This window comes from Grus americana, unplaced genomic scaffold, assembly GCF_028858705.1.
Source record: "Grus americana isolate bGruAme1 unplaced genomic scaffold, bGruAme1.mat scaffold_82, whole genome shotgun sequence".
Lineage (NCBI taxonomy): Eukaryota > Metazoa > Chordata > Aves > Gruiformes > Gruidae > Grus > Grus americana.
The window spans coordinates 532,255-558,289 of record NW_026562023.1 but is presented as its reverse complement, the minus strand read 5'-3'; the positions used below and the strand labels follow the sequence as shown (position 1 = coordinate 558,289).

General features: G+C 52.3%; 2 protein-coding genes across 2 annotated transcripts; one reads left to right on the top strand and one right to left on the bottom strand.

Annotated features, from left to right (window-relative positions):
• Positions 1–9,773: 9,773 nt before the first annotated feature.
• LOC129201162 (olfactory receptor 14J1-like) lies at positions 9,774–10,490 on the top strand (the record flags this gene model as incomplete). Its single annotated transcript, XM_054812314.1, has 2 exons — positions 9,774–10,235; positions 10,455–10,490. Coding segments are annotated over 2 exons (498 nt in total), but the record flags the coding sequence as incomplete, so codon positions are not given.
• A 13,260-nt stretch (positions 10,491–23,750) lies between these two features.
• LOC129201186 (olfactory receptor 14A16-like) lies at positions 23,751–24,746 on the bottom strand. Its single transcript, XM_054812336.1, has one exon. It carries the CDS (start codon positions 24,714–24,716, stop codon positions 23,751–23,753), a length of 966 nt encoding a protein of 321 aa, XP_054668311.1. The 5' UTR covers positions 24,717–24,746.
• Between the last annotated feature and the right edge of the window lie 1,289 nt (positions 24,747–26,035).

Here is a 26,035-nt window from a genome sequence, read left to right as displayed (position 1 = left end):
TCCCCTCCAAACTTCTCGCTGGTGGGGTGGTGCGAGGAGCAGAAAAGGCCTTGACATCGTGCAAGCACTGCTCAGCAGTAACTAAACCATCCCTGTGTTATCAACACTGTTTTCAGCACACATCCAAAACACAGCCCCATGCAAGCTACTATGGAGAAAATTAACTCCGTCCCAGCCAAAACCAGCACACGCATTTATGTACTGAATCTGCTTTGCCAGTCTGAAACTGTCTCTTTAAAAAATGAGCCAGTGGGGGGTTGTAGCCCAAATGCCTGTGCAGCATGAAGTGGGTTTCCCCAAACGGAGCAGCTTTGCACAATGTCTGCTCCACGAGGGGAAATATCTCAGCCTGCAATTGCAAATGGCTGATGCTGTGGAGAACAAATGTGTTTCCTGAGACAATATTCGATATGCAAACAATACAAAAAGATTGGGAAGGTGAATGGGTAGGACAGAAACAGGAAAATTGCCCATCCACTGGAGCTCTGCAGAAGGAGGCTGGAGTGGTGCCCAGCATGAGGTGCTACAGTGGGATCAGCACCTAGACAAGACTTTTGTAGGGAAGGCTTTGCAAAGGAATAGCCTGACCTCACCCACCTGAAAAATAGACCCCGGGCAGCGTATTGAAGTGATGGTGAGATATGTCCCGGGGTAAAAGACCTTTGATGAGAGAAGGCTGGAGAGCTTTGGGTTGCAGAGATTGGAGGTAGTCCTCTGGCAATCTGAGTAGACTAAGCTTTGGAAAGGAGGAAAATAAAGACGCTCTCAAGGACGTTTAAGGAATTAGTGGTCCTGTCACTAATAACACGAACAGCACAGTGCTGTAAGGGAATTCCTTCTTTTTCTTCATTAGGATTAATCAAAGCACTTCAATTTCATTCCCAACATTCATTTCTACTTTACAAAAGAGCCATAAGTTCTCAGCAGTTAGCCTCTGGCATGAAGTTCTTAAAACGCAGTGCTGCTTCTCTCACTGTTACCATTTCAATATTACACTTCTTAGACAGTATTGCCCTTAAATTATCCCTGCTTCATCTCTCTCCTCCCTGTTGTGTGGAGGAGAGGGAGGTGGAAGAGGGGAGCTGTTGCTTTTTTAGCCACAGGCGGCCAAGGGACAGACCCCAGCTTATGCAAAAGCACAAAGGAAGACAACATTTCCACGTGGTGTACGCTAACACAACACCGCTACCTGCATTTCCAGTCTCTGATGTGCTAACTGTGCGGCAGGGAGCCTGGAAGCTCTGAGCTCCCTTCATCTGCCCTGCAATTCAGCATGTAAATTGAAACTAACCTCCTCAAAGAGATTCTTCTGGTTCTCTTCAGAACCTACAGCACCACATTTGCCAGGAGACTGGCCAGGACAGGGAAAGTGGACTCGCATTCCTCTGCACAGAAAGCTTAGGTGTTCCTGGGAATCTCGGGAGGCATGGCATACCGATTCCTGGGTTCAAGGAGCCGCTCAAAGGCTTTGTGTCCATTTCCATAACGGTGGATTCAATGCCTGGCACACGTGCAGCCTCTGTACTGGGATGCTGATGTCTATGGAGCAACCTGCTCCGACCTCCGAGCTGGCCCTGCTTGGAACCAAAGGTAGAACTAGAGACCTCCTGAGTACAGGAGCATTCCACCCTGAATCGTCCTATGACCCCCTGCTGCAGACACCCCCACCTCCAGCTGAATCCTTTCTCCTGGGGCACACTGCAAGGCACAGGCTTATGGAAAGGTTGTTGGGAAAGGGAGCGCTGGGATCTCTGGTCCAGCCTCCCAGCAAAGGGTGGGGTATCGCCAGTCCCACAGTCAGCTTGGCTGGAAACTGAAGACCTCCAAAGATGGAGATAACAGAGAGTTCTGGGTATCCTGCTGCCGTCAGCAGCACCCTCTGTTCACTTTTTCTGAAGGCCCAGTGTGAAGGTCCCAGGAGGAAACTTGTGGCTGTTGCCTCTGCCAGGATTCAGCTGCCTTTGAGTGCCCTGCTCCTCACCTTCAGCAGACTAAAGAGACCCAGTTCCTTCTGCCTCTCCACACGGCTCGTGCTTTAGGCCCCAAATCTCATCATGACAAACTGCCTCTGGACATTCTCCAGTTTCTCCATCCACCTTTCAAAACGGGAAACCCACTGGCTCATATGGCATCCATCATAACCCCATGCCCTTCTCCTCAGGACACTCCTCAGCCAGGCACGTCATGGTCCTCATGCATGCGGTTTATTCTGCTCAAGATGCAGACCTTGCCTTTCTGTTGGCCAAAGGCACAAGGGTTTGAAGGTCCTGGACCTGTTCCGACATGAAATCACCCAGATCCTCACGCTCCCCTGCTCAGATGTCCACCTCAGTGAGGCTGGGTTTATTGTGGTTAGTGCCTGTTTAGGATTTGGGTGTTTTGTTTTCATTGTGGTGTCCTATGTGCAGATCTTCAGGGCCGTGCTGAGGATCCCCTCTGAGCAGGGACGGCACAAAGCCTTTTCCACGTGCCTCCCTCACCTGGCCGTGGTCTCCCTGTTTAGCAGCAGTACCGTGTTTGCCCACCTGAAGTCCCCCCAATCTCCTCCCCATCTCTGGATCTGGTGGTAGCTGTTCTGTACTCTGTGGTACCTCCAGTAGTGACACACTATTTACAGCATGAGGAACCAGGAGCTCAAGGATGCCCTTGAGAAAATGATTCCAAGGACATTTTGCTACACTGACAGAATTACCACCTCTGTCCACAAATGATTCCCAGTGTATCTGATTCCAGCTTTTGTTTGTTTGTTTGTTGTGAGGTTGGGTTTTTTTGGTTTGGTTTCCTTTGGTTTAAACTGTAATTATCATTATTGCTGTTGATATTTTTCATTCATGGTTTTTATGTTTCTTTCTTCACAAATATTTGCATTTACGTCACTGTATCTGAGTCATGTACCAACTTTGCATGTATAAGTGAGCCTGGCTGCCTTTATAAAAGTATGTTTAACACTGCTCAGAGTTAGCGTGACTCGTAGCATCTCGATAATACCGTGGGATCTCCCCGGTGCAGTGCTTTCTGTCTGGGCTCTTTCTCCAAAGAGGCATGAGGAACTGCCCCACTGAAATTCCTCTTCCTCCATGTGTTTGGGAGCAAAAAGCCCAGTGTCTCTTTGTGACCTTTTAGAGACGAGATGTCGGACTGGATTTATGCGTCACCAGTCGGTGTCTGATGACAGGTAAGATGGTGAGTGTAACTGAGGGGTGTGCCCAGGGCTCTCACACAGGTGACATTAAGGACACCCATCGTCTAGGAGAGGAATCTGGAGCTGCCTGGAGGGCGCAGTGGTTCTCCAGGAGCAGCATGTTCCCAGGGTTGAGTGGGTATGGAAGAGGTCGGCAAAGATGGGGTTGAGGCCTAAAGTACAGGACATGTGCAGACCTCCTCGGGGCACTCTCCAGTTCCTCCCCACCTCTCTACAGCAGCAATTCCCACAGAGGGACACACCGGTCCAGATGTCACCACACCACGGCTCACTGCAGGGGGATGAAAACTCAAGATGTCTGGGGTGGCAGAGCTTCTCCTACCACGGCCTCAGATGCAGTTGACCTTGTTCACGCTGAGCACGCACCACTGCCTTGTATGGTGTCCCTTGTAGTGCCTACAGCACAGAGGACCCAAATCCTTGCCTGCTAGCCAAATCATTGTATTCCCTTCCCTGCATGCAGTAGTCATGCCACTCTCCTCGAGCTGCCTTTCCCTCTGGACACCTATCAGACAACTTAATGCAATTTCTGGTGCAATGATTGTGAGGCTTTTGGGGAGTCAGCAGTCCTAGGATGAAAGCAAGCACACATTCAAAATTCACCAGGATTCACACGATTTTGAAGGCTTTTGGAAGATGCTGGTATGAACATGTATCACAGTTTCTGCAGGGGCTATGGGAAAGCCCATACGTACAGTAGTGATGTCTCCAGGAGCTGATCTTAAACTCTCCATCTATCCAGGAGCTGGCCCTGGGATTCCCTCATCCTTCCAGTTACCCCATGGAGAAACACATACACACAGACAAACACACACACACACAAACACACACACACAGACAAACACACACACACACACACAGAGTCATGTATTTGGTAGCGGGAGGGCTACAGGGGGTGGCTTCTGCAAGAAGCTGCTAGAAGCTTCCCCTGTGTCCAATAGAGCTGATGCCAGCCGGCTCCAAGACGGACCCAATGCTGGCCAAGGCCAAGCCTATCAGCAACTGTGGCAGCGCCTCTGTGATAACATATTTAAGAAGGAAGAAAAAGAGAGCGACTGAGACTATTTGAGAGGAACAACTCTGCAGACACCAAGGTCAGTGCAGAAGGAGGGGGAGGAGGTGCTCCAGGCGCCAGAGCAGATTCCTTTGCAGCCCATGGAGGTTGATGGTGGAGCAGATATCCACCTGCAGCCCACGGACGACCCCACGCCGGAGCAGGTGGAGACACCTGAAGGAGGCTGTGACCCTGTGGGAAGCCAGCGCTGGAGCAGGCTCCTGGCAGGACCTGTGGACCCATGAAGAGAGGAGCCAACGCTGGAGCAGTTTTTCTGTCAGGACTTGTGACTCCGCTGGGGGACCCATGCTGGAGCAGTCTGTTCCTGAAGGATTGTACCTTGTGGAAGGGACACACGCTGGAGCAGGTCATGAAGAAATGTAGCCTGTGGAAAGGACTCAAGATGGAGAAGTTCATGGAGGATTGTCTCCTGGGAGAGGGACCCCACGCTGGAGCGGGGGAAGCATGAGGAGTCCTCCGTGAGGAGAAAGGAGGGGCAGAGACAATGTGTGATGAACTGACCACAACCCCCATTCTCTGTCCCCCTGTTCCGCTGAGGGGGAGGAGGTAGAGAAATCGGGAGTGAAGTTGAGCCCGGCAAGAAGGGAGGTGTGGGGGAAAGGTGTTTTGAGATTTGGTTTTATTTCTTATTACTCTGTTTCGCTTAGTAAGAATTTGGATTATTTTTTTCTAAGTTGAGTCTGTTTTGCCCGTGATGGTAAATGGTGAACGATCTCTCCCTGTCCTTATCTCAACCCACAAGCCTTTTGTTATCTTTTCTCTCCCCTGTCCAGCTGAGGAGGGGGAGTGATAGAGAGGCTTTGGTGGGAACTCGGCATCCAGCTGGGGTCAACCCACCACAACGGCTCTCTCCATCGCCAAATCACAGAACCATTGAGGCTGGAAGGCAGCCAGCTTCCACCTTCTCTGGGCTTCCTCTTCATGCTTGATTTTTGTCAGGGGCTTCTTTCTCACCCAGTCCAGCCTCCTGCAATGTTGCTTGACTTCCTGCATGTCTGGGTGTACTGTTCCGAAGCTTGAAGAGGAGATCCTTGTCTAGCAAACAGCTCTTCCCTCTTCTCTGCAGGACCCTAAACCATGGGATTCTTCCAAGCAGGTTCCTCAGCACGCCAAAGCTGTCTCTCCTGAAGTCCTGCTCTTTGCCTTGTTCCCTTCTTTCAGGAACCTCAACTCTACTTTCTCGCGCCCGATATTCCATCCCTGACCAGCTCTTCCTTGTTTCGACGGATGACGTCCCGAAGGACAGCGCCCTCTCACTGGCTCCTCAGTCACCATTCTCAGGAAGGTGTTGTCAGTGAACTCCAGAAACCTCCTGGATGGCTTTCACCTTGCTGTGTTGCCCCTTCAGTCAATACTGGGATAGTGCAGGTCTGCCATGAGGATCAGGGCCTGCAAACATGGGGCTTCTTCCAGGTGTCTGAAGAAGGCCTCATCTACTTCCTCTGCCTCATCAGGAGGTCCACAGCAGACACTCACCAACCACAGTGTTGCATTAGGGGCATTGCTGCGTCACGGGGCTGCATTAGGAGGAACATGGGCCCCTCAAACAACCTGCCTTATCATCCCCCTCAACTCACATTGGTGTGGCCTACACACATGGGTGTGTCCCAGGGTGTGGCTCCCTGTTTTGGAGAAGTAGGGAGGAAGTGGGGAGTGTCAAGTGGAGGTCTGCCAAAGTGAGGCTTGGGACCTAGTGCACATGACCTGTGTAGGGTGGTCAAGGGACTGCGCGTTCTTTGGCCCAGCAGTGTGGAGGCTCCAGGCAGTACAGGAGTGGCCTGAGAGTGCTTGAAGAGTTGCTTCAGAGATGATAGAGCTTCCCTTTGCAGTGAGATAGAGCATGAGAAAGAAGTAATGCCACAAAGTGCAGCTGAGGAGGCCTAGACTGGACATGAAGAAATGTCACTCAAAGGGCAGTGCCATGGTGTATGAAGTCACCCAGAGGGAAACTGGATCAGCCCAAGGCTTTGTGTTTCAAGGAACAGCCAGGGAGGGTGGAGAGATATCAGTAAAGGAAGGGAGATGCTGAGGTGAGAGCAAGGTGTGGTAGCAGGGTGGATGTCTACAGCCTGCAGAGAAAGAGGCACCAGGCACCTCCGTGCCTGGCAAGATCATGGAGCAGATCCTCCTGGATGGATGCCCCATCCCTGGAAGTGTTTAAGACCAGGTTGGATGAGGCTTTGGGCAATGTGGTCTAGTGGAGGGTGTCCCTGCCCGCAGCAGGGCAGGTTGTAACTAGATGATCTTTGAGCTCCCTCCCAACCCAAACCATTCTATGATGATTCAATGAGGAGGAGGAGGTACAGGTGTGGGACACCATAGGACAATGGCCTGCAGTGGAGAGGAGAGAGGGATGAAGAAAGTCTGAAAAGCCCCTGTCCTGGTTTTAGCTGAGAGGGTTGATTTTCTTCATAGTAGCTAGTGTGAGGATATGTTTTGGATTTGTGTGAGACAGTGTTGATAATATGGGGATGTTTTTGTTCTATGGGCTTATTGTTGAGCAGTGTTTACACGGGGCCAAGGCCTTTTCTGCTTCTTGCACTGCCCTGCCAGCGGGATGGCTGGGGGTGCACAAGAAGTTGGGAGGAGACACAGACAGGACAGGTGACCCAAACTGACCAAAGGGATATTCCATACCATATGACGTCATGCTCAGTTTATAAGGAGCTTGGGGGGAAGAGAAGGGGGGGGGGGGGCGGCGTTCGGAGTGATGGTGTTTGTCTTCCCAAGTAACTGTTACGCGTGACAGAGCCCTGCTTCCCTGGAGATGGCTGAACACCTGCCTGCCCGTGGGGAGTGGTGAATGAATTCCTTGCTTTGCTTTGCTTGTGCGCGCGGCTTTTGCTTTACCTATTAAAATGTCTTTATCTCAACCCACGAGTTTTCTCACTTTAACTTTTCCAGTTCTCTCCCCCATCCCGATGGGGGGAGCGAGTGAGCGGCTGCGTGGTGCTTAGCTGCCGGCTGGGGTAAAACCACGACAGCCCCCAACAGAGATGAACTCTTTCTCCCCTTGGCAGTGGCTGTTGTCTCTGCCACTGATGCCTATGAGGGAGCACCTTATCCTTACAGCACTACAAGTCTCATGGCCTCCCCTTCCCCACCCGGGAGACTGGGAGGTGTTGGACCCTGGTCCTGCCCTTGACATTGCCCATCCTCACATCACACTGCCCCAGGAAGAGCCCTGAGCAATGTGTGAGGGACAGGATCTCCCTTCCCAGGGGCTGGGGGTCACAGCTTGTCCCTTTGACTTGATACAAGACATCCAGGATTACTCAGAATCTGTTCCACCTTTACATTGCCTTTGTCTACCTGTCATCTCTGCCTCCAGCTTTCTGCTCTAACCAGCCCCTAGGGAGGCTTCGTCAGTAATGGTCCTCGGTGGGACCTGTTAACACTCCAAGAAACTTTGGAGTTTGCATCTGACTTGGACTTCTTCAAAGGTTTCTTCAATTTCCTCTCAGTGTCTGAGGTTCAGGGACCAATCCCACCAGAGGGGTCATTAAAATGCCTTGGGCTGGTCCTCTGCTGCTGATCTGAGCTGGGCTCCTGGGATGGAGGGAGCTCATGGCAAGCGGGCAGCGCTGCAGAGAGACAGCTCTGCCCAGGAGCAGCTCCTCTGCAAAGCGCAGCAGGGCTGAGGGCACTGCCTGCAGGCAGCGAGGGGAAGAGAAAGGCCAACGGCAGATGGGCCTGGGAGGATGCTGAGAGCTCAGAAGAGGAGAAATCTTCACGGCCCTTGACACAGTAAGTCTCTGGGTGCAGGCCAATGCAGCTGCAGTTCATGGAGGGATCTCCTAAAGCTGGCATAACCCACAGCCTATGGGATCTCTCTCTTCTATAGAGGAGGAGGACGTGCTCCAGAGCAGGGTTTTCCTGCTGCACCATCAGAGGGACAGGGCATGAGAGGGACAGGGACGGCTGCAGGGTGTGAAGGTGGGTGTACAGCCCAGGGGTGCCCAGGACTGTTCTTCAGAGCAGGGTCTCTATGCCCCAGGGGTCTCATGTGCCATGACAGGGACTCTGCCGCCTGCCAGGGTCAGCACTCAGCCTGACCAGGGAGCTCCCCACGGCATTACACACCATGGAGAAGGAGTGGGTGGAAGAAGTGACCCCCAGCAGGGTAGGAGCCTTCTGATATTGAGAGGGTGCTGTGTAGGCAGGGCTGGTTAGTGCTCCAGATCACCACGAGGAAAATGGCGGAGGCAGCATTTCAAGAGGAAGGTCAAGGCAGGGACTACCTTCTCAGCTTTCTTCTAAGGGACAGGGGAGAGGAGCTGTCAAGTTTGAAGAAGTCACCGAGACTCCTGAACCCTTACACTGAGGGATCAACACAGCTGCCAGAAGCCTCCTAAGTGCCTTCACCCACTCCTCTACCAGCAGACAGCACCACCATCACCTTTGCTTGCAGCATCAGTGCTTCTCTGACCTACTCCTGCGGAGCTGCTAACAGGGAGATGCCCTGGGCAGAGCCCTGCTGCCAGGAGGTGTCTTCAGGGCAGAGCTGAGCACAGAGCAGGTGGGATGGGGTCTGTGAGCACTGACAGGGAGGAGACTTGGAGACAGAGAAACGGCTCCCGGCAGGGACAACTCCAGGGAACAGAGAGCCAGGCCACCCCTCGGCATCACTCTCTGCTCAGCTGCTTAGAGAAAGAGAAAAGAGTTGTGAGGAATGGACTTTGAAACGGGACTCTTCTGAGCTCACAAAAGTTGAGTTTCTTCTTCAAGTCCATTGTGTGTGAGATCATCCTCCAACGGAGAGAGGTGTAATTAGCACAGGGCACCTGCATGGTGACCAGCAGGTCACTCGTGGGCAGACCAGCTCTCCTGACTCTGCATTAGGGCATAAGGAGCCCTTTTGTCCCTCAGGACTCACCAGTGTCCAGGCTGAGAGCAAGGTGAAAGATGAGGATTTCTGCCCCTTAAAAGTGCCCTCACTCAGAAGCACAAAGGTGAGCTAACACAAAGGATTTGAACAAAGTTCCCTCCCAAAAATGAAAAGTAATTTTGAGGGGATTTTTTTGAGAAACAGCATAGGACAGGCTCAGAGAAGTCTGCCCTGACTTGTCAATGTATTCTCTTCTTTCAACAGTTCCCCAAGCCCAGACTGAACAAATGTCCAATGACAGCTCCATCACTGAGTTCCTCCTCCTGGCATTCGCAGACACACGGGAGCTGCAGCTCTTGCACTTCGGGCTCTTCCTGGGCATCTACCTGGCTGCCCTCCTGGGAAACGGCCTCATCATCACTGCCATAGCCTGTGACCACCACCTCCACACCCCCATGTACTTCTTCCTCCTCAACCTCTCCCTCCTTGACTTGTGCTGCATCTCCACCACTCTCCCCAAAGCCATGGCCAATTCCCTCTGGGACTCCAGGGTCATTTCCTACCGAGGATGTGCTGCACAGGTCTTCCTGTTTGCCTTCTTGCTTGGAGCAGAGTATTGTCTTCTCACTGTCATGGCCTATGACCGCTACGTTGCCATCTGCAAACCCCTGCACTACGGGACCCTCCTGGGCAGCAGAGCTTGTGCCCACATGGCAGCAGCTGCCTGGGGCAGTGGGTTTCTCACTGCTCTGCTGCACACGGCCAATACATTTTCCCTACCCCTCTGCCATGGCAACGCTGTGGACCAGTTCTTCTGTGAAATCCCCCAGATCCTCAAGCTCTCCTGCTCAGATGCCTACCTCAGGGAAGTTGGCCTTCTTGTGGTTAGTGTCTGTTTAGCCTTTGGGTGTTTTGTTTTCATTGTGGTGTCCTATGTGCAGATCTTCAGGGCCGTGCTGAGGATCCCCTCTGAGCAGGGACGGCACAAAGCCTTCTCCATGTGCCTCCCTCACCTGGCCGTGGTCTCCCTGTTTATTAGCTCTGGCACGTTTGCTGACCTGAAGCCCCCCTCCATCTCCTCCCCATCTCTGGACCTGGTGGTGGCTGTTCTGTACTCAGTGGTGCCTCCAGCCATGAACCCCCTCATCTACAGCATGAGGAACCAGGAGCTCAAGGATGCAGTGTGGAAACTGAGGCCTGGATGGTATTTGGCAGCAATAAACTGCCCATCTTCTGCTGCATAACAGCTATTAATTAACTCATTACAGGCCCAGCCTGTCATCTGTAATTTATATTGTTGATGATGGTGTTTTACTCGCAGTGATGTTGTCATCCCCTCTCTAATTCAGTCTCTGCTTTGCTTTTCTGACCGAGTGGCTGTGTAAACGAGGAGCCATGCTCTCTGTGTGTTTAAGTAAAATAAAGGACCTTGCAGCAAGGTCGGGTTTTTTCTGAGATCCTTCCTCCAAGAGCTTTATTGAGGTGCAGGGACAGTTCCTGTGTGCAGAGGTGGCAGGGAAGAGACTCCTGGCATGGCAGCACTGCCAGGAGGCACTTGATCTCCCAGAGCTGTTCTCTTTTCACTTCCACACTCTCTTTCTGATCCCTTGGTGTGTTGGGTTTGCGTGGCAAGGTTTTGGTAGCGGGGGGGCTACAGGGGTGGCTTCTGTTAGAAGCTGCCAGAAGCTTCCCCTGTGTCTGACAGAGCCAATGCCAGCCGGCTCCAAGATGGACCCGCCCCTGGCCAAGGCCGAGCCAATCAGCGCCTCTGTGAGAACATATTTAAGAAGAAGAAAAACACTTAGAGAGAGAGCTTTTGCAGCCGGAGAGAGGAGTGAGAAGCTGTAAGAAACTCTGCAGACACCCAGGTCAGTGCAGAAGGAGGGGCAGGAGGTGCTCCAGGCGCCGGAGCAGAGATCCCCCTGCAGCCCGTGGTGAAGGCCATGGTGAAGCAGGCTGTCCCCCTGCAGCCCATGGAGGAAGGATGAGGGGGTGTAGAGATTCCACCTGCAGCCCATGGAGGAAGGATGAGGGGGTGTAGAGATTCCACCTGCAGCCCGTGGAGGACCCCACGCCGGAGCAGGTGGAGGCACCTGAAGGAGGCTGCGGCCTGTGGGAAGCCCACGCTGGAGCAAGCTCCTGGCAGGACCGGTGGACCCGTCAAGAGGGGAGCCCATGCCAGGGCAGGTTTGCTGGCAGGACTTGTGACCCCGTGGGGGACCCCACGCTGGAGCAGTTTGCTCCTGAAGGTCTGCACCCTGTGAGAGGGACTCCATGCTGGAGCAGGGGAACGATGAGAGGAGTCCTCCCCCTGAGGATGAAGAAGCGGCAGAAACACTGTGAGATGAACTGACCGTAACCCCCATTCCCCGTCCCCCTGTGCCTCTGAGGGGGAGGGAAGGTTGAAGCTGGGAGTGAAGTCGAGCCCGGGAAGATGGGAGGGGTGGGGGGAGGTGTTTTAAGAGTTGATTTTATTTTCTCATTCCTCTACTCTGTTTTGCCTAGTAATAAATTAGATGAATTCCCTCTCTAAGTTCAGTCTGTTTTGCTCGTGACGATAATTAGTGAGTGATCTCTCCCTGTCCTTATCTCGACCTACAAGCATTTCGTTATGCCTTTTCTCCCCTGTTTAGTGAATGAGGGGAGTGAGAGAGCGGCTCTGGTGGGCACCTGGCTTCCAGCCAGGGTCAACCCACCACACTTGGCTTTGGTGTAAGGCCTGATTGCTCTGCAGCTTGGTCACAGTCCTGATGCATGGTCGTCCTGGGACCGCAGGCAGGGACAGGCAACGGGCACTTCTGTGACAGAGCTGGCCTCCGTAGGAGTGGTTCCATCATGAAAGGGGATCTCCTCAGGGCAGTGCATGAAGCCTTAAGCCTTCCTCCAAAGTCACTCTCAAGAACATGCCTGTGCTGGTTTTGGCTGGGATAGAGTTCATTTTCTTCAGAGTAGCTAGGATGGGGCTGTGTTTTGGATTTGTGCTGAAGACAGTCTTGATAATACAGAGATGGATTTGTTATTGCTGAGCAGGGCTTCCATGGAGTAAAGGACTTTCCTAATCCTGACACCACCCCACCAGCAAGGAGGCTGGGGGTGAACAACAAGCTGGGACAGCTGACGCCACCTGACCAAATGGATATTCCATGTCATATGACATCGTGCTTAACGTTATAAAGCTGGGGAAGAAGAAGGAAGAGGGGGATGTTTGGAGTTACGGCATTTGTCTTCCCAAGTAACCATTACATGTGATGGAGCCCTGCTTTCCTGGAGACAGTCGAACACCTGCCTGCTGATGGGAAGTGGTGAATTAATTCCTTGTCTTACTTTGTTTGTTTGCGCAGCTTTTGTGTTAGCTATTGAAATGCCTTTACCTCAACCCACCACTTTTCTCACTTTTACCCTTCCGAGTGTCTCCCCCATCCCACTGGAGCAGGGAGTGAGCAAGCAGCTGGTGGTGCTTAGTTGGCAGCTGGGGTTAAACCACAACACTCCTGTGATCACTGTCAGTGTTTTCTCATAAGCAACAAAATTCAAGTCATCATTTCTACCACCCCCAAAAGAGGCTCTTCACATGTGAAATCATTGTTGCAGTTTTAGATAAAGGTAAGGACATGCAGAAGGTCTAATCACCGCTACCAGGTGGGAGCTTCCTGCACGCTTCTCATTACAATGAAATTAATTCTGCATCCCAGGGATAAGCTCAGCACAACACGGCCTGAAGGCCAAGCTGTACGTAGAGCATAGTAGAGGCCTGGGTCTGCTCAGGTTTTCTGTGACACTGATCACTAACTCCTGGATGTACCATGGTCTGTACCATTTACCAGTACTCCTCTCTGCTCACGTCACCCTTTCTGGATTGTGCCCTCAAATGTGTCAGAGCAATCAGAGAGGGTTTGGGATCCTCAGAAAAGGCAGACATCAAACATTTCTTCAAGAAGGGCAAGGAGGAGGATTGGGAGAATTACAGGCTGGTCAACCTCACCTTAGTCCCTCAGAAGGTGATGGGCCAAATACACCTGCAGGGAGTTACAGGCACTTGAAGGAGAAGGAAGGGACTGCCGAACCCACATGGGTAGGGGCAAGAAGGGCATGTTTCGTACCTGGACCTTAGCAAGGGCTTTGACATGGTCTCCATAGTCTCTATACAGTCGGATTGGGCCAACCCTGTTGAATGTCTTTATTAACTCCCTGTATAATGTGACAGAGGGCATTTTCAGCTCCTTTGTGGATGATGCCAAACTGGGCAGAGCCTCTGAGCGACCTCATCAGGTTAACCCTGCCTTGAGCAGGATAGCCGGACAAGATGAACTTCAGGGCTCTCTTCCAACCTGAGTTATTTGATGATTCCATGAGTCTCTCCCTTGGAGAGCTTTTGGAGACAGAATCGACAGAGGAAGAAGACAAAACAAAGAGGCCGAAGTAGAGATAGAAAATGCAGCAGTAGAAAAACAGCAGTTCCTCTGAGGAACATTTCTCCACTCAAATTGTTGGTAGGAAATCTACTGGATAAATTTGATGAAAGCAGCTTACTTTTACCTGCTCAGGTACTGGGCCACAAAGAGGGTGATGGTTGGGCATGGTATGATGTGGTCAATTGTGTATAAGTACCTCATAATCCAGTAGGAAGCAAATGGGGAGGTGAGGTCAGTTCTGCCTCTGGAGGTGATAGGCCAGCAGCAGGAACGTGGCTGAGAAAGGGACTCTGAGGTCACTTCATTCTGAAATAGCTGATAGGCCAGACCTTGGCCCATGGCTGGGACATGCGCTTTAAAGCTCACATCTGCCAGCATCTCTGACAGGCCAGCAGAAGTCACCTGGTTGGCACATTGTCTGTGAGATCCCATCTGCCAAAGGACCTAGGCTCCCTCCAGGAAGGGGGCTTATATCTTGGTGGTCAGGTCTGTTCTGCCTGAGACCATGATGGGACAGCAGCAGGCACACGGCTTGGTCGTGTCTATTCAAGAACCTGAAAGGCTAGCAGCCTTGGGAGATCATGGTGAGGTTACTTCTGTCTGTTCAGGTGAAAGGCCTCAAGAAGACTGGTGGGTTGGGATGCCTGCCTGAAGGGTTGTTTCTCAGATGGTGGAGCTTTCCTTGGAGGTAGGAAACAACAGGAGAGAGAAACGCTGCCACACAGTGCAGCGTGGAAGGTGGAGACTGGACATGAGGAGGAAGAACTGTCACTCCAAGGGTAGTGCTGTGGTACAAGAAGTCATCCTGAAGGAGTATGAGATCAGTCCATCTTTGTGTTTCAAGGAACAGAGCGTGAGGGTGGACAGATGTCCGTGAATGTATGGAAATGCCAGGGTGAGAGCAAGGTGAGGAAGTGAGATGGGTGTCTACGGTGTGGAGGGAAAAGAAGCAGCTGTGGGACAGCGTAGGACGATGTGTGGTGGAGATGGCAAAGGGCGCTGGCAAGGCTGGAAGTCGCCAAGAGAACCCAAGTCCATGTCCCCTTGGCAATCATCTCTGCCACCAAGGCCTGTGAGGAGACATGTTGTCCTAAGGCACTGGGGGGGCCTCGTTGCCTCCTTGCACACCCCCAGTAAGGCTGGGAACTGCCATCCCGTTGTCCTTCACTCAGCACGACACCCCCCACATCCCACTGCCCCAGGAAGAGCCCTGAGCAAGGCGTGAAGGACAGGATCTGCCTTCCCAGGGGCTGGGGGTCAGGCCTTGGCCCTTCTGCTTCATCAAACAAAAGCAGGGCTTTCTCTGCATCTCAGCTGCCTGCACATTACCTTTGCCTGCCTACCTGCAATCATGGCCTCCAATTATCCCTTCTAACGAGTCCTCAGGGAGCCTTTGCTGGTCATGGTGCTCAGTGGGACTCAATGCTTCAAGGTACTCTGGGTTTTTTCCTTTTACACTGAGTCTTTGAGAGGTTTGTGCAATCTCCTCTCAGTACCTGAGGTTCGTTACTCAGCACCAAATACACCATGGGACTCATTAAAATCAAGTAAGCCCTAACGAGCCATCTCTCTCCCTGTGATTTTCTTCAAGTCTTCAAGAGTTGTACAGATAATTGGAGCTGTTTCCTAGTGTAGTTGTGGAGAAAGATTTCAAAGAACTTCTAATAAAGAGGAGCTTTTATTTCCAAGGGTGTATTTTACTACTTTTCAGTTTAGAGAAGAGGTGATGGCAGCATTCCCCAGTAGATCTTGCTCCAGGGTCTCTCCTAAGGACGCCTGGACAGGAGGAAAAGCAGTCCCTTGAGGTCTGACACAGCATGGACAACCTCCACCTCAGCTCCCCAGCCCCACCATTTCTCTCATTGGCCACCGGGGACTTTCCCTTACATCAGACTTCTCCACTGAATTCTGCAGCTGGATGTTACAGCTCCTTTGTACCAACCCGCACTTGCTTTCCTTAGAGAAATGGCTGCACACAGGCACAGATTTTTTTTGCCTATTTGCAAGCAAAGAAAAGTCAAGCACGATAAAGTTTCATCAACAATAAAACACACTCTGCAGCATATGCTTACTACAAGCTGCCTCTAATGACGTTGCATTTCTACAAGGGATAATCTTATGAGAAATGTTTTAGATAGGTAGGTAGGTAGGTCAGTAGATATATAGATATATAGATATAAACATAACTAAAGAGTTGGCTAAAGAGACAATTAGACTACTTAATGACAGGGCAAGCTTTTAACTCCCTGATGTCAAAGCAGCAGCTTGGGGTGGGTGACAGGAATGTGAGTGAACAAAGAGCAGGGAGAGGAGAAAACTGGAGCACAATGGAAAGGGCCTTTGTCTAGACAGTCTGCTGAAAAGGTGACTTTACAAAGGGTCATTGTATAATAGACAATAGTTAGATGATGAAATAAGGAAGGTTCAACACAGGGATAAGGAAAATCTTTTTCTCCATGAGGACATCCAAGCATTGGAACAGGTTTCACACAGACGTTGTGCCGTCTCTGCCCTTGGGTGTTTTCCAGCCCCCAATGGATAAAGCCTCGAGCAATGTGGCCTGACTCCACATCTGATTCTGCTGCGAGCAGAAGGCCAGAACAGACACCTCCTGAAATCCCATTTAAGAAAGTCGAAACCAAAATGATGCAGCAGTTTCTTGTCCTCAAGGTCTGCATTTGATGACAGCAGGGAATGTTCTCAGGTTCCCTGTGACCATGGAAGTAAGTCAGGTTCTTAGTTTAGTCAGAGCAGCTGCAGCTCTCATGCCTTGCTCCAGGCACTGCTGCTCAGGTGCAGGCCTGCTTGACAGGTATCCCCAAACTGTCCTGACCATTTCCTTTGCTTCACCATTCATTCCCTTGTCACTCCCTTCCCACCTCTCCAGTCCTACTCCTTATCCCCTCCCATGCAAAAAGACAACCCCTTTTATCCATTTCCTCACAGGCCCTGCACGTGCTCCCTTTGAACCCTTATTTGGTGTTTCTGAGGTGGTTAAACGTTGCTTTCTGCCTTGATTAGCAACTACACTACACTAGTACTCTTTTTCTCATCTGTAGTGTCCTGTAGCTACCTGAGTTATCACCTTGTTAGAGGCACCATGGCTCAGGATGAACATCAGCACAGGTACTTTCAGTGTTGGAGGTTCATTCCAGAGGGACCTTGACACACCTGGGGATTTGGCCAGCCGAAACTTGAAGATTTAGAAGGAAAAGCTGCAGAACAACTCCGTGCAGCAGCATGGGCAGTGACCACGCAGGCTAAGGGGTGCTTGGAGGAGAAGGGCCTGTGAGTCATGATGGCTGCCGTAGGAGCCAGTGGGCTTTGCATTCCAAAAGGAAAATGGAGAAAATGGAGAGTGTCCGGGGGAGGTCTGCCAAAATGGAGTGAGGAGCCTAAAGCCTGAGCTGTAGGAGAGTCTGAGGGAACTGGGCCTCTCTAGCTGGCTGAAGGGAAGGCATTGGGCAACCTCGTAAGAGCCTGCACCTACCTACCTTGAGAGATGAGGGAGCCGAGCTCTCTTCTGCAGTGGCCAATGAACTGACAGAGGAAACAGCCACAAAGTGCCTCTTGGGAGTTTTGGGCTGAGCCTTAGAAAAAATAACATGGACTAGAAGGAGCACTGCTGTGACCTCCACCTTTGGAGCTCTTCAGGTTTCAGCTCTGCAAAGTCACAGCTACGTGGAGGATGGACTAGAGTCCCCCAGCAGTCTCCTCCTGCCAAGCCTTCCAAGAGCTTGTTCCTTGGCACGTGCTGTACAGGAAGAGATTAAGCTGGAGGTGAGGCTCTCTACATCATAGGATAATTCAGGGTGGAAGGGAGCTCTGGAGGTCTCAAGTGCAATGCCCAGCTCAAAGCAGGGCCAGCTCTGAGATCAGACCGGGTTGTTCAGGAAATGTCAGCATGCACAGAGAGAATTTACACACAAACCAGGTCACCATCACAGAACTGGAGACGAGGCATTTGACCAGTTCCCTGAACACCGCTATCGGTAGGCCATGCCTCCTGAGATTCCTGGGAACATGCACCTTCTTTTCCAAGGAGTGGGTTCCTTATGCAAGTTCCCTGGCATATCTCCAGACCATGGAGTGCTTTAGACTATAAACAGAATTGAAAGAAAGCCTCTGACTTGGGTACTATCAACCTCATTGCTCAAAGAGAGGGATATGGAGGCATCTCAGAGCTTCCATGTTCCTGCTACAGATTCAATGCCTCATAGGAAGGAGCTGAAGAAAACACTTTTGAACTGGTATAGCCTTTAGATCATTTCACATGTGAAGGCTCTGCTCTCTGCTTTCAATCGTTGGCACCCTGCTTTTCCTCACCTGCTTTTCCTTGCTCTCCTGCCAAAACCTGACCAAGTGATGAGAAGAAAGGCAGCAGAAAGGCCCTAGGCCTCCATGAATCAGCTGTGGTGTGGCAGCTGGAGGGCGCTGGTGTCATTTCATTGTACACCCCACAAAGAATCCAGCTAGGAAGTGAATCTGCAAGTCTGAATCGACAAGGTCCATGGACAGCCCAGGCTGTGTCTATGGCTGTGACTGGAGACCCATACACCTGCAGTGCAGATCAAGCTGGGGCTGAAAGTGGGCTTCAATGGGCTCCTGGGCCCATGGACAGGGATGCAGGTGGAGGCTGCAGGTTATGCTGGTCAGGGCCATGAAGGCCGATGGATGCTCTCAGGGCCCTGACACTGCCCCCATGGCATCCCACCTGCCAGTGCCCGCAGGAGGCCAAAGTCTCATTCCCTCATGTGCAGGGTCTGTGCTCTGCTAATCTCCTTCCCCTCGTCCCTGGGGATGTGGGAGACCACATGGTCACTGCAGACCAGGCTGACACTGGTCTTCACAGCCCTGACCAGTTCTTCCTCTTTTGGGAGTACCCCATCCAGGTGAGCAGAAGACTGGATGGCCCATTTAGAAGCTGACGCACACACACCCCCACGCCTCCATTTAACCTGTTGCGTGTTCCATAGAGAATGTCCATTTATCTGAGCTGCCCTGACATCCCACAGGGCATCCCCCACTTCTCATCTTCCCTGCTGGTCTCTCCTAAATATGTTCTATCTCCACCTACCACAAAAGCCCTGGGAGCTGTCCATCCCCACCTTGGCTCTTCTTCCATTGACATCACATCTCTGTGAAAAAGTGTGACGAAGAAGGAGTGGCAGAGAGGTTCTGTGCTGACTGTAACCCCTCATTCACCATCCCCCTTCACCTCTCAGGGTTGGGGCAGGTAGTAGAATTGGGAATGAAGGGGGAATGGTCTTTCATATTTTTGTCATATCAAAAGTCTGTTTTAATTAACAATAAATTAAATTGATTTTCCCCAAGTCAGCTCTTCTTTGCCAATGACAGTAATTAGTAAGTGATCTTCCGGTCTTTATCTTGACCTGTGAGCTAATCTATCTTATTGTCTCCCTTTGTCTTTTTGAGTTGGGGCTGTGAATGAGCATCTGAGTGGGTGTCTGGCTGCTGGCCAAGGCTAAGCCACTGCAGAACCACCACATCAGGAGTGCTGTGTCCAGTTTGCAGCTCCCCAGCACAAGAAAGACCCTGACAGATTGGAGCAAGTCCTGCAAAGGCAAGAAGGATGGTTGGGGCCTGGAGACCATCATGGACAAGGAAAAGTGGAAAGAGTTGGGGTTTTTTTTTGAGAAATCCCTCGGAGTCAAACACTAGAAGAAAGACCCAGGCCAGTTGGTGGGATCTCAAACAATGGATTTTTTCAATATCTCTTGAGACAAGACCATGAACCCCTGATCTAGCTGGACCTGCCTGAGAATGGGCTTGGCTGAGAGACCAGCTGTGGCAAGAGCTATGGGACTTGGATTGTAATGAGTGTCAGTAGGAAACTCGTTTTCTTTTTATTAATAATGGCAGTGGAGTTGGGTATCATGAAGGCCCGGAGGAGGACAGAGGTGGCCATGCAGCAAAGGTCCCTCCTCAGGACTGAGGTGTATGGCCAGAGATGGAAATGGCCAGTGTGTGGGGCAGCCAGGGAAAATTGCCCTGCCGGGGCAGCGTCCCTAGGGCGTCCAGGGAAAAAGGCACAGACTGGGCCCCTCTCTTCTGCACCTTTGCTCCTTGCTTCCTTCACCATGACCCTTGGCTCTGCACCGTGATCTGCACCCTGCCGCGTGCCCCCACCCTGCACACTCACACAGCTTAGCTCTACACTGTGTTTGTTCTCTCCTGGGCACATTTCGACCCAGCCCGACCCCTCCCCAGCAATCCCTAATTCTCCTCGCCTCTTCCCAGTACAGTGGCCAAGTCTGGGCTGGCCCACGGCAGTGCCCACGGCAGGGTGCTGCAGAGCTCTGGGCACTCAGCCCACAGCCCCAGCCCCTCTGAAGGGCACAGCAGGTCCTGGGGGGCAGAGCAGGGGGTTCCGGCTCCCCATCGGTCCCAGGGCTTGACCTGGCCGCAAGGGCATGAGGAAACAGAGGCCACTCACCCTCTGGCTCTCCTCTGTTCCTACTGTAGGTGACCCTCCATGCTGACTGCATTTGCCCCCTTCTCTGCCCCCACCAGCCCCACTCTCCAGGACAGCATGGCAATCCTGGTGCTGGAGCTCCTCAGCTAACAGCTCTCCAGTCTCCCTTCCCTGTGCCAGCGGGGCTCCCGCTGCCTCTCCTGTGATCGCAGAGTCCTCATTTTCCTGTGAATGCCTGGAATTAACACTTTACTTTAAAAGGTAGAAGGGGACGTTCAGATTGATGGCATTTGTCTTCCCAAGTAACCGTTACACGTGATGGAGCCCTGCTTTCCTGGAGATGGCTGAACACCTGCCTGCTGATGGGAAATGGTGAAGGAGTTCCTTATTTTACTTTGCTTGCATGCACGACTTTTACCTATTAAACTGTCTTTATCTCAACCCACAAGTCTTTGCACTTTTACCCTTATGATTTTCTCCCCCATGCTGCCGTGGTTGGAGTGAGCGAACAGCTGTGTAGGGCTTGGTTGCTGCTTGGGATTAAACCCCGGCACAAAAGTGCTTTGATTTCTCATTCATTCCTGCCCCCCTAAGGGTTGACTTCAGACAAAAAGATGCTGCTGGTTAATTTATTTTGCTTAAATGCAGAGAGAGTCTGGCTCCTCATTTACACAGACACTGTGGGTCACACAAGACAGGTGGATACCTAGGACAGAGGGGATGAATAAAGACATTTCTTTGCAGACAGCATCATCAAAAGTGGAAAAGGAAAAAAAAAGAGAAAATAAAAAAGAATAAACAAAGAGAAGGAAAGACAGGCTTAGACTGTCAAGGTATATATTGGGAGTGATTTGCAGAGGAAGGTACACAGTCTCTGGCTGTTAAATACCATCTAATCAGTTTCCTCAGGGCATCCTTGAGCTCCAGGTTCCTCATGCTGTAGATGAGGGGGTTCACTGTTGGGTGTAGAACCATGAACAGAACTGCCATCGCCAGATACAGGAATGGGGAGGAGATGGAATGGGACTTCAGGTAGGCCATCATCATAGTGTTGATAAACAGGGAGACCACGGCCAGGTGAGGGAGGCACGTGGAAAAGGCTTTGTGCCGTCCCTGCTCAGAGGGGATCCTCAGCACGGCCCTGAAGATCTGCACATAGGACACCACAATGAAAACAAAACATCCCCAAACAAGAAAACCACTAACCACAAGAAGGCCAGCTTCCCTGAGGTAGGCATCTGAGCAGGAGAGCTTGAGGATCTGGGGGATTTCACAGAAGAACTGGTCCAGGGTATATCCTTGGCAGAGAGGTATTAAAAATGTATTGGCCGTGTGCACACTGGCATAGAGAAACCCACTGCCCCAGGCAGCTGCTGCCATGTGGGCACAAGCTCTGCTGCCCAGGAGGGTCCCGTAGTGCAGGGGTTTGCAGATGGCAATGTAGCGGTCATAGGCCATGACAGTGAGAAGAAAACACTGCTACAACTAAAAAGAGAAACCAAAATATTTGAGCAGCGCATCCCAAGAAAGAAATTGCACTCTTGTCTCAGAGGTAATTGGCCATGGATCGATGATGCCATGATGGAAGAGCAGTGGAGACAGAGCCCAGGTCGAGGAGGAAGAAGTACATGGGGGTCTGAAGGCACTGGTTGCAGGCTATGGTGGTGATGGTGAGGCCATTGGAATAGCTGATGGCATTTGTGGGTTCATCTCCCCACACACACACACTGTGCATGCTTATGTCTCGTCTGAAGCATGCAAACTTGGACTTCTGACCTTGTCATTCAATGTCCCTCTGGGGAGGGAAGAACAGCCTCTCTGAGCTGGGCTGAGAGGCCAGTGCTGGAAATGGTGCTTGTTATTGGCTGCTCTGTGATGGCTGCCCTGGGGCAACTTCCCCGGCATGTCCAGCGAATAAGGGCCCAGAGCAGACTCTGCTCTGCCGGTCCTCCTTCTCTCTCTCAGGAGGCCTGGCTGTGCAAGGACACTGCCGTGTGCCCCCAACCTCCGCACTCACGCACTGTAGCTGATCACTGGTGTTTTCCTCTCCCTGGCACTTCCCATCCCAGCCCCTCCCCAGCTCTCCCCATCTGCCTGCCCTTGCCCCAGCACAGCCCAGCACAGCAGCCCAGGTTGGGACTGGCCCCACAGCAGGAAATGGAGGTCGGTGACTGTGTCTCTGGCTGGCATGCTGACAAGATCCCCACCCCAGACAGCCTGCAGCCCCCCGTGCCAGTCCCACTCCCCAGGACAGCACAGAGTCCTGGCCCTGCGGCTCCTCAGGCAGCTCCTGCGGCCCTAAGGATAGGGCAGCCTGCCCGGTCGAAGGATTTCTCTTGCCTTGCACACACGTGGTGCCCTGCTCTTCTCCCAGGACATTCCATTTCCCCACAGAGCCTTTCCCCAGGTGAGCATGTCTGTGTTGGCCTGGCCGGCCATTCCCGCACCCTCTCCTCATGCTCCCCGCAGCCCCTGAGCTGGTGGTGCTGCTCTGCAGAGCGCGTGGGCTGCGGTGCCCGGCGCCACGGGCTGACTCTGCAGGGCCGGTGCCGGTCGGGCTGCGTGGCAGACCTAGCTCAGGGCTGTCACTGCCATTGACTGCCTCCCACACAAGTTCTTCTGAGGCCGTGGAGGGTGCGCAGAGGTACCCTGCCTCACTTCCAAGGCCATGAGATGCATTTTGGTGCTGCAATGCATCCAGCCTATGACATTTCACTGAGGGTGATAACGCATCACTCACCAGACTGCTTTCCTTGTGCCCGTTGTGTCTCCTGCGTTGCAGAGCTCGGACTTTCCTGTTCACACCCAGATTTGGCACTTTACCTCTGGTCTCCACCTTGGACAGGCTCACGCTCAGTGGGGCTCCATCCACCGCTGACTCCCCGGCACACGCTGTCCCTGCAGATCCCCTGTGCTCTTCTGGCAGCTCCTGAGTCCCTCCAGAAAAACATTCACTTGCCAGCAGCCCTGTGAACTGCTGTAGAGCCCCAGGCAGGTGAGTTGGGAACCATTCCCCATCTGCATGGGTGTTGGCCACCAACAAGCAACACCGGTACCAGACCTCAGTCCCTAGCAGACCACACTGGGAACTTGATCTCATCCTACTGAGCCCACAGAGAAACAAGCAAAGCAACAAGCCTCTCTGCAGAGTCTATTCTTTGGGCATGTTCTTGAGACCCGCTTCTGAACACCTAAGCCTTCGGGCACTGCCCTGAGAAGACCCCCTTGTATGATGGAAATGCTGCTATGGAGGCCAGCTCTGTATCAGAAGTGCCCGTTGCCTGTCCCTGCCTGCGGTCACAGGACCGCCACACAGCAGGACTGTAACCAAGCTTCATGAGCACCCAGGCCTTCCACCAAAAAAGGGCTCAGGAGAGCATGGAAATGGAAGGAGAACAGCTTGGGAAAGACCAAGTGCTGGTGCTCCCTGGCAGTGCGGCTGTGCTGACGCTCTTTTCTTCTTCCCCTCTGGACACAGGCTCCCTGCAGCTGCAGAGCAGGTCTTGGAGGAAGGACCTCAGAAAAAAGAGTCAATGCAGGGCACATTATTTTGTTTAAACACCCAGAGGGTATGACTCCTCATTTGCACAGCCTCCAGGTCACACAAAAGCTGGATAGATTGTGAATTAGAAATGGGTCAAATAAAGACATTTCTTTGTGGAAAGCATTCAGATAAGTAAAACAAAGAAACAAATAACCCAAACTTCACACGCCCCCCCACAAACCCCCTTCCCCCAAGACCAAAATGATCATTAAAAAAACTTCCAGAAGACTGGCTGGGCCTGTAATGAGATATATTATGAATATTCTGAAGAAGAAAACAGGCAGTTTGTTGTTTCTGGAAAGCATCCAGTCATTAGTTTCCTGAGGGCATCCTTGATCTCATGGTTCCTCATGCTGTAGATGAGGGGGTTCACTGCTGGAGGCACCACTGAGTACAGAACTGACACCACCAGGTCGAGAGATGGGGAGGAGATGGAGGGGGGCTTCAGGTTGGTGAACATGGCAGTGCTGATAAACAGGGAGACCACGGCCAGGTGAGGGAGGCACGTGGAAAAGGCTTTGTGCCGTCCCTGCTCAGAGGGGATCCTCAGCACGGCCCTGAAGATCTGCACATAGGACACCACAATGAAAACAAAACACCCAAATGCTAAACAGGCACTAACCACAAGAAGGCCAACTTCCCTGAGGTAGGCATCTGAGCAGGAGAGCTTGAGGATCTGGGGGATTTCACAGAAGAACTGGTCCACAGCATTGCCGTGGCAGAGGGGTAGGGAAAATGTATTGGCCATGTGCAGCAGAGCATAGAGAAACCCACTGCCCCAGGCAGCTGCTGCCATGTGGGCACAAGCTCTGCTGCCCAGGAGGGTCCCGTAGTGCAGGGGTTTGCAGATGGCAACGTAGCGGTCGTAGGCCATGACGGTGAGGAGAAAATACTCTGCTGAGATCAAGAAGACTAACAGAAAGAGCTGTGCAGCACATCCTGCATAGGAGATGCTTTTGCTGTCCCAGAGGGAATTGGCCATGGCTTTGGGGAGAGTGGTGGAGATGGATCCCAGGTCGAGGAGGGAGAGGTTGAGGAGGAAGAAGTACATGGGGGTGTGGAGGTGGTGGTCACAGGCTATGGCAGTGATGATGAGGCCGTTTCCCAGGAGGGCAGCCAGGTAGATGCCCAGGAAGAGCCCGAAGTGCAAGAGCTGCAGCTCCCGTGTGTCTGCGAATGCCAGGAGGAGGAACTGGGTGATGGAGCTGCCGTTGGCCATCTGCAGCTGCTGCTCACAGAGGTCTGTGCATGGAGGAAAAGACAGTGAAGAGTTAGAGTAGAGCTTAACCTACTCCATTTCTCATAGAAACCTCCCAAAGCGCTTTTCCCCTTTCAGGAAGACCTTTGGCAGGTGTCTTTGCTACATTCAGGCTGGTGCTGCTTGTGGGTGCCATAGGAGCAGGGAGCTCTTCTGGGGGCTCTGGAGGACTTTGTCCCAGCAAGAGCTAAACAGGAACATAGGGTGATATCAGGTTAAGTCCTCTCATAATTGATTGTTGGTCCCACTACACCCGACTGCAGAGTAGAGCTGTGGGCATTTCGGTTTGCTTACTTTGTTCTGTTTGCCTATCCACACCCGAGGGATTTTTTAAAGGCATAAACCCTTGGCATTTCTTCTGCGCTCCAGGGGAAACCTTGTGGGTTCTGAGAGACAAAGGAACTGCTCCTCAATACAGAGTGAAGAGAGTCGATCTGTCCATCAGCCCTGGTCTCGGCTGGCCTGCGCTGGCACCTCTTTGAGCTGGAGGACGATTGCACCCAGATGTTCCTCTGAGAAGAAACTGGACACTGGAGGATCTCAGCTCTCCCCTCCTAGGCAGGGATACAGAGGGCTCATTGCAGCTGCCTGTCTTCTCCATGGGACTGCTAGGTGACACAGAGATGCCATGGGAGAGCTAGGCCCTTTTGGAGGGCAGCCTGCAGCCAAGCAGGACCCACTCCCACCCATTCCCCCCAAGAAAATACCTGAATGTCATAAATATGAGGGGTCCTGCAGGAAGAGTAAGCTCACTCCCAGCCCCATACACTGCAGTGCCCAGAGCCCCAAACATTAGGAGAGGACGCGGATGCTTTTCCTCCATGGATCCATCTGCATGAGACAACATGCAGCACTGGTGTCTGAGCTGCACCCTAGTCCTCGCCCCTCACACCAGCGATTAACGGGGAAGAACAAGGGCAGCAGGGACAAGAGGGGAAAATGCCAAAGTACTCCTGCCAAGGGAGTCAGGAGAGGGAGACACAGCTGGACGCTTGAGTGTTTCTCCTCTTCGGTGGTTGGGCCGCTGGGAAGGAAACGCATGATCAAGTCCCTGTGACATTAAGGGTGGGAATATCTGCTGGGTGGGAGAGGAGACCAGGGAGTTGCTCTGGGGAAAGTGTCTGCACTGCAGGGCATGGCAGGGAGATGCCAAATGCCCCCTCCGTGGCATTTCTGGGAGCAGCTCCCTCTCACTCCCTGCCCATGTCACCACTGCCTGGAGCTGTCCCTGCTGGGACCCGTTTCTCTGCCCCCAAGTCTCCTCCCTGCCAGTGCTCACA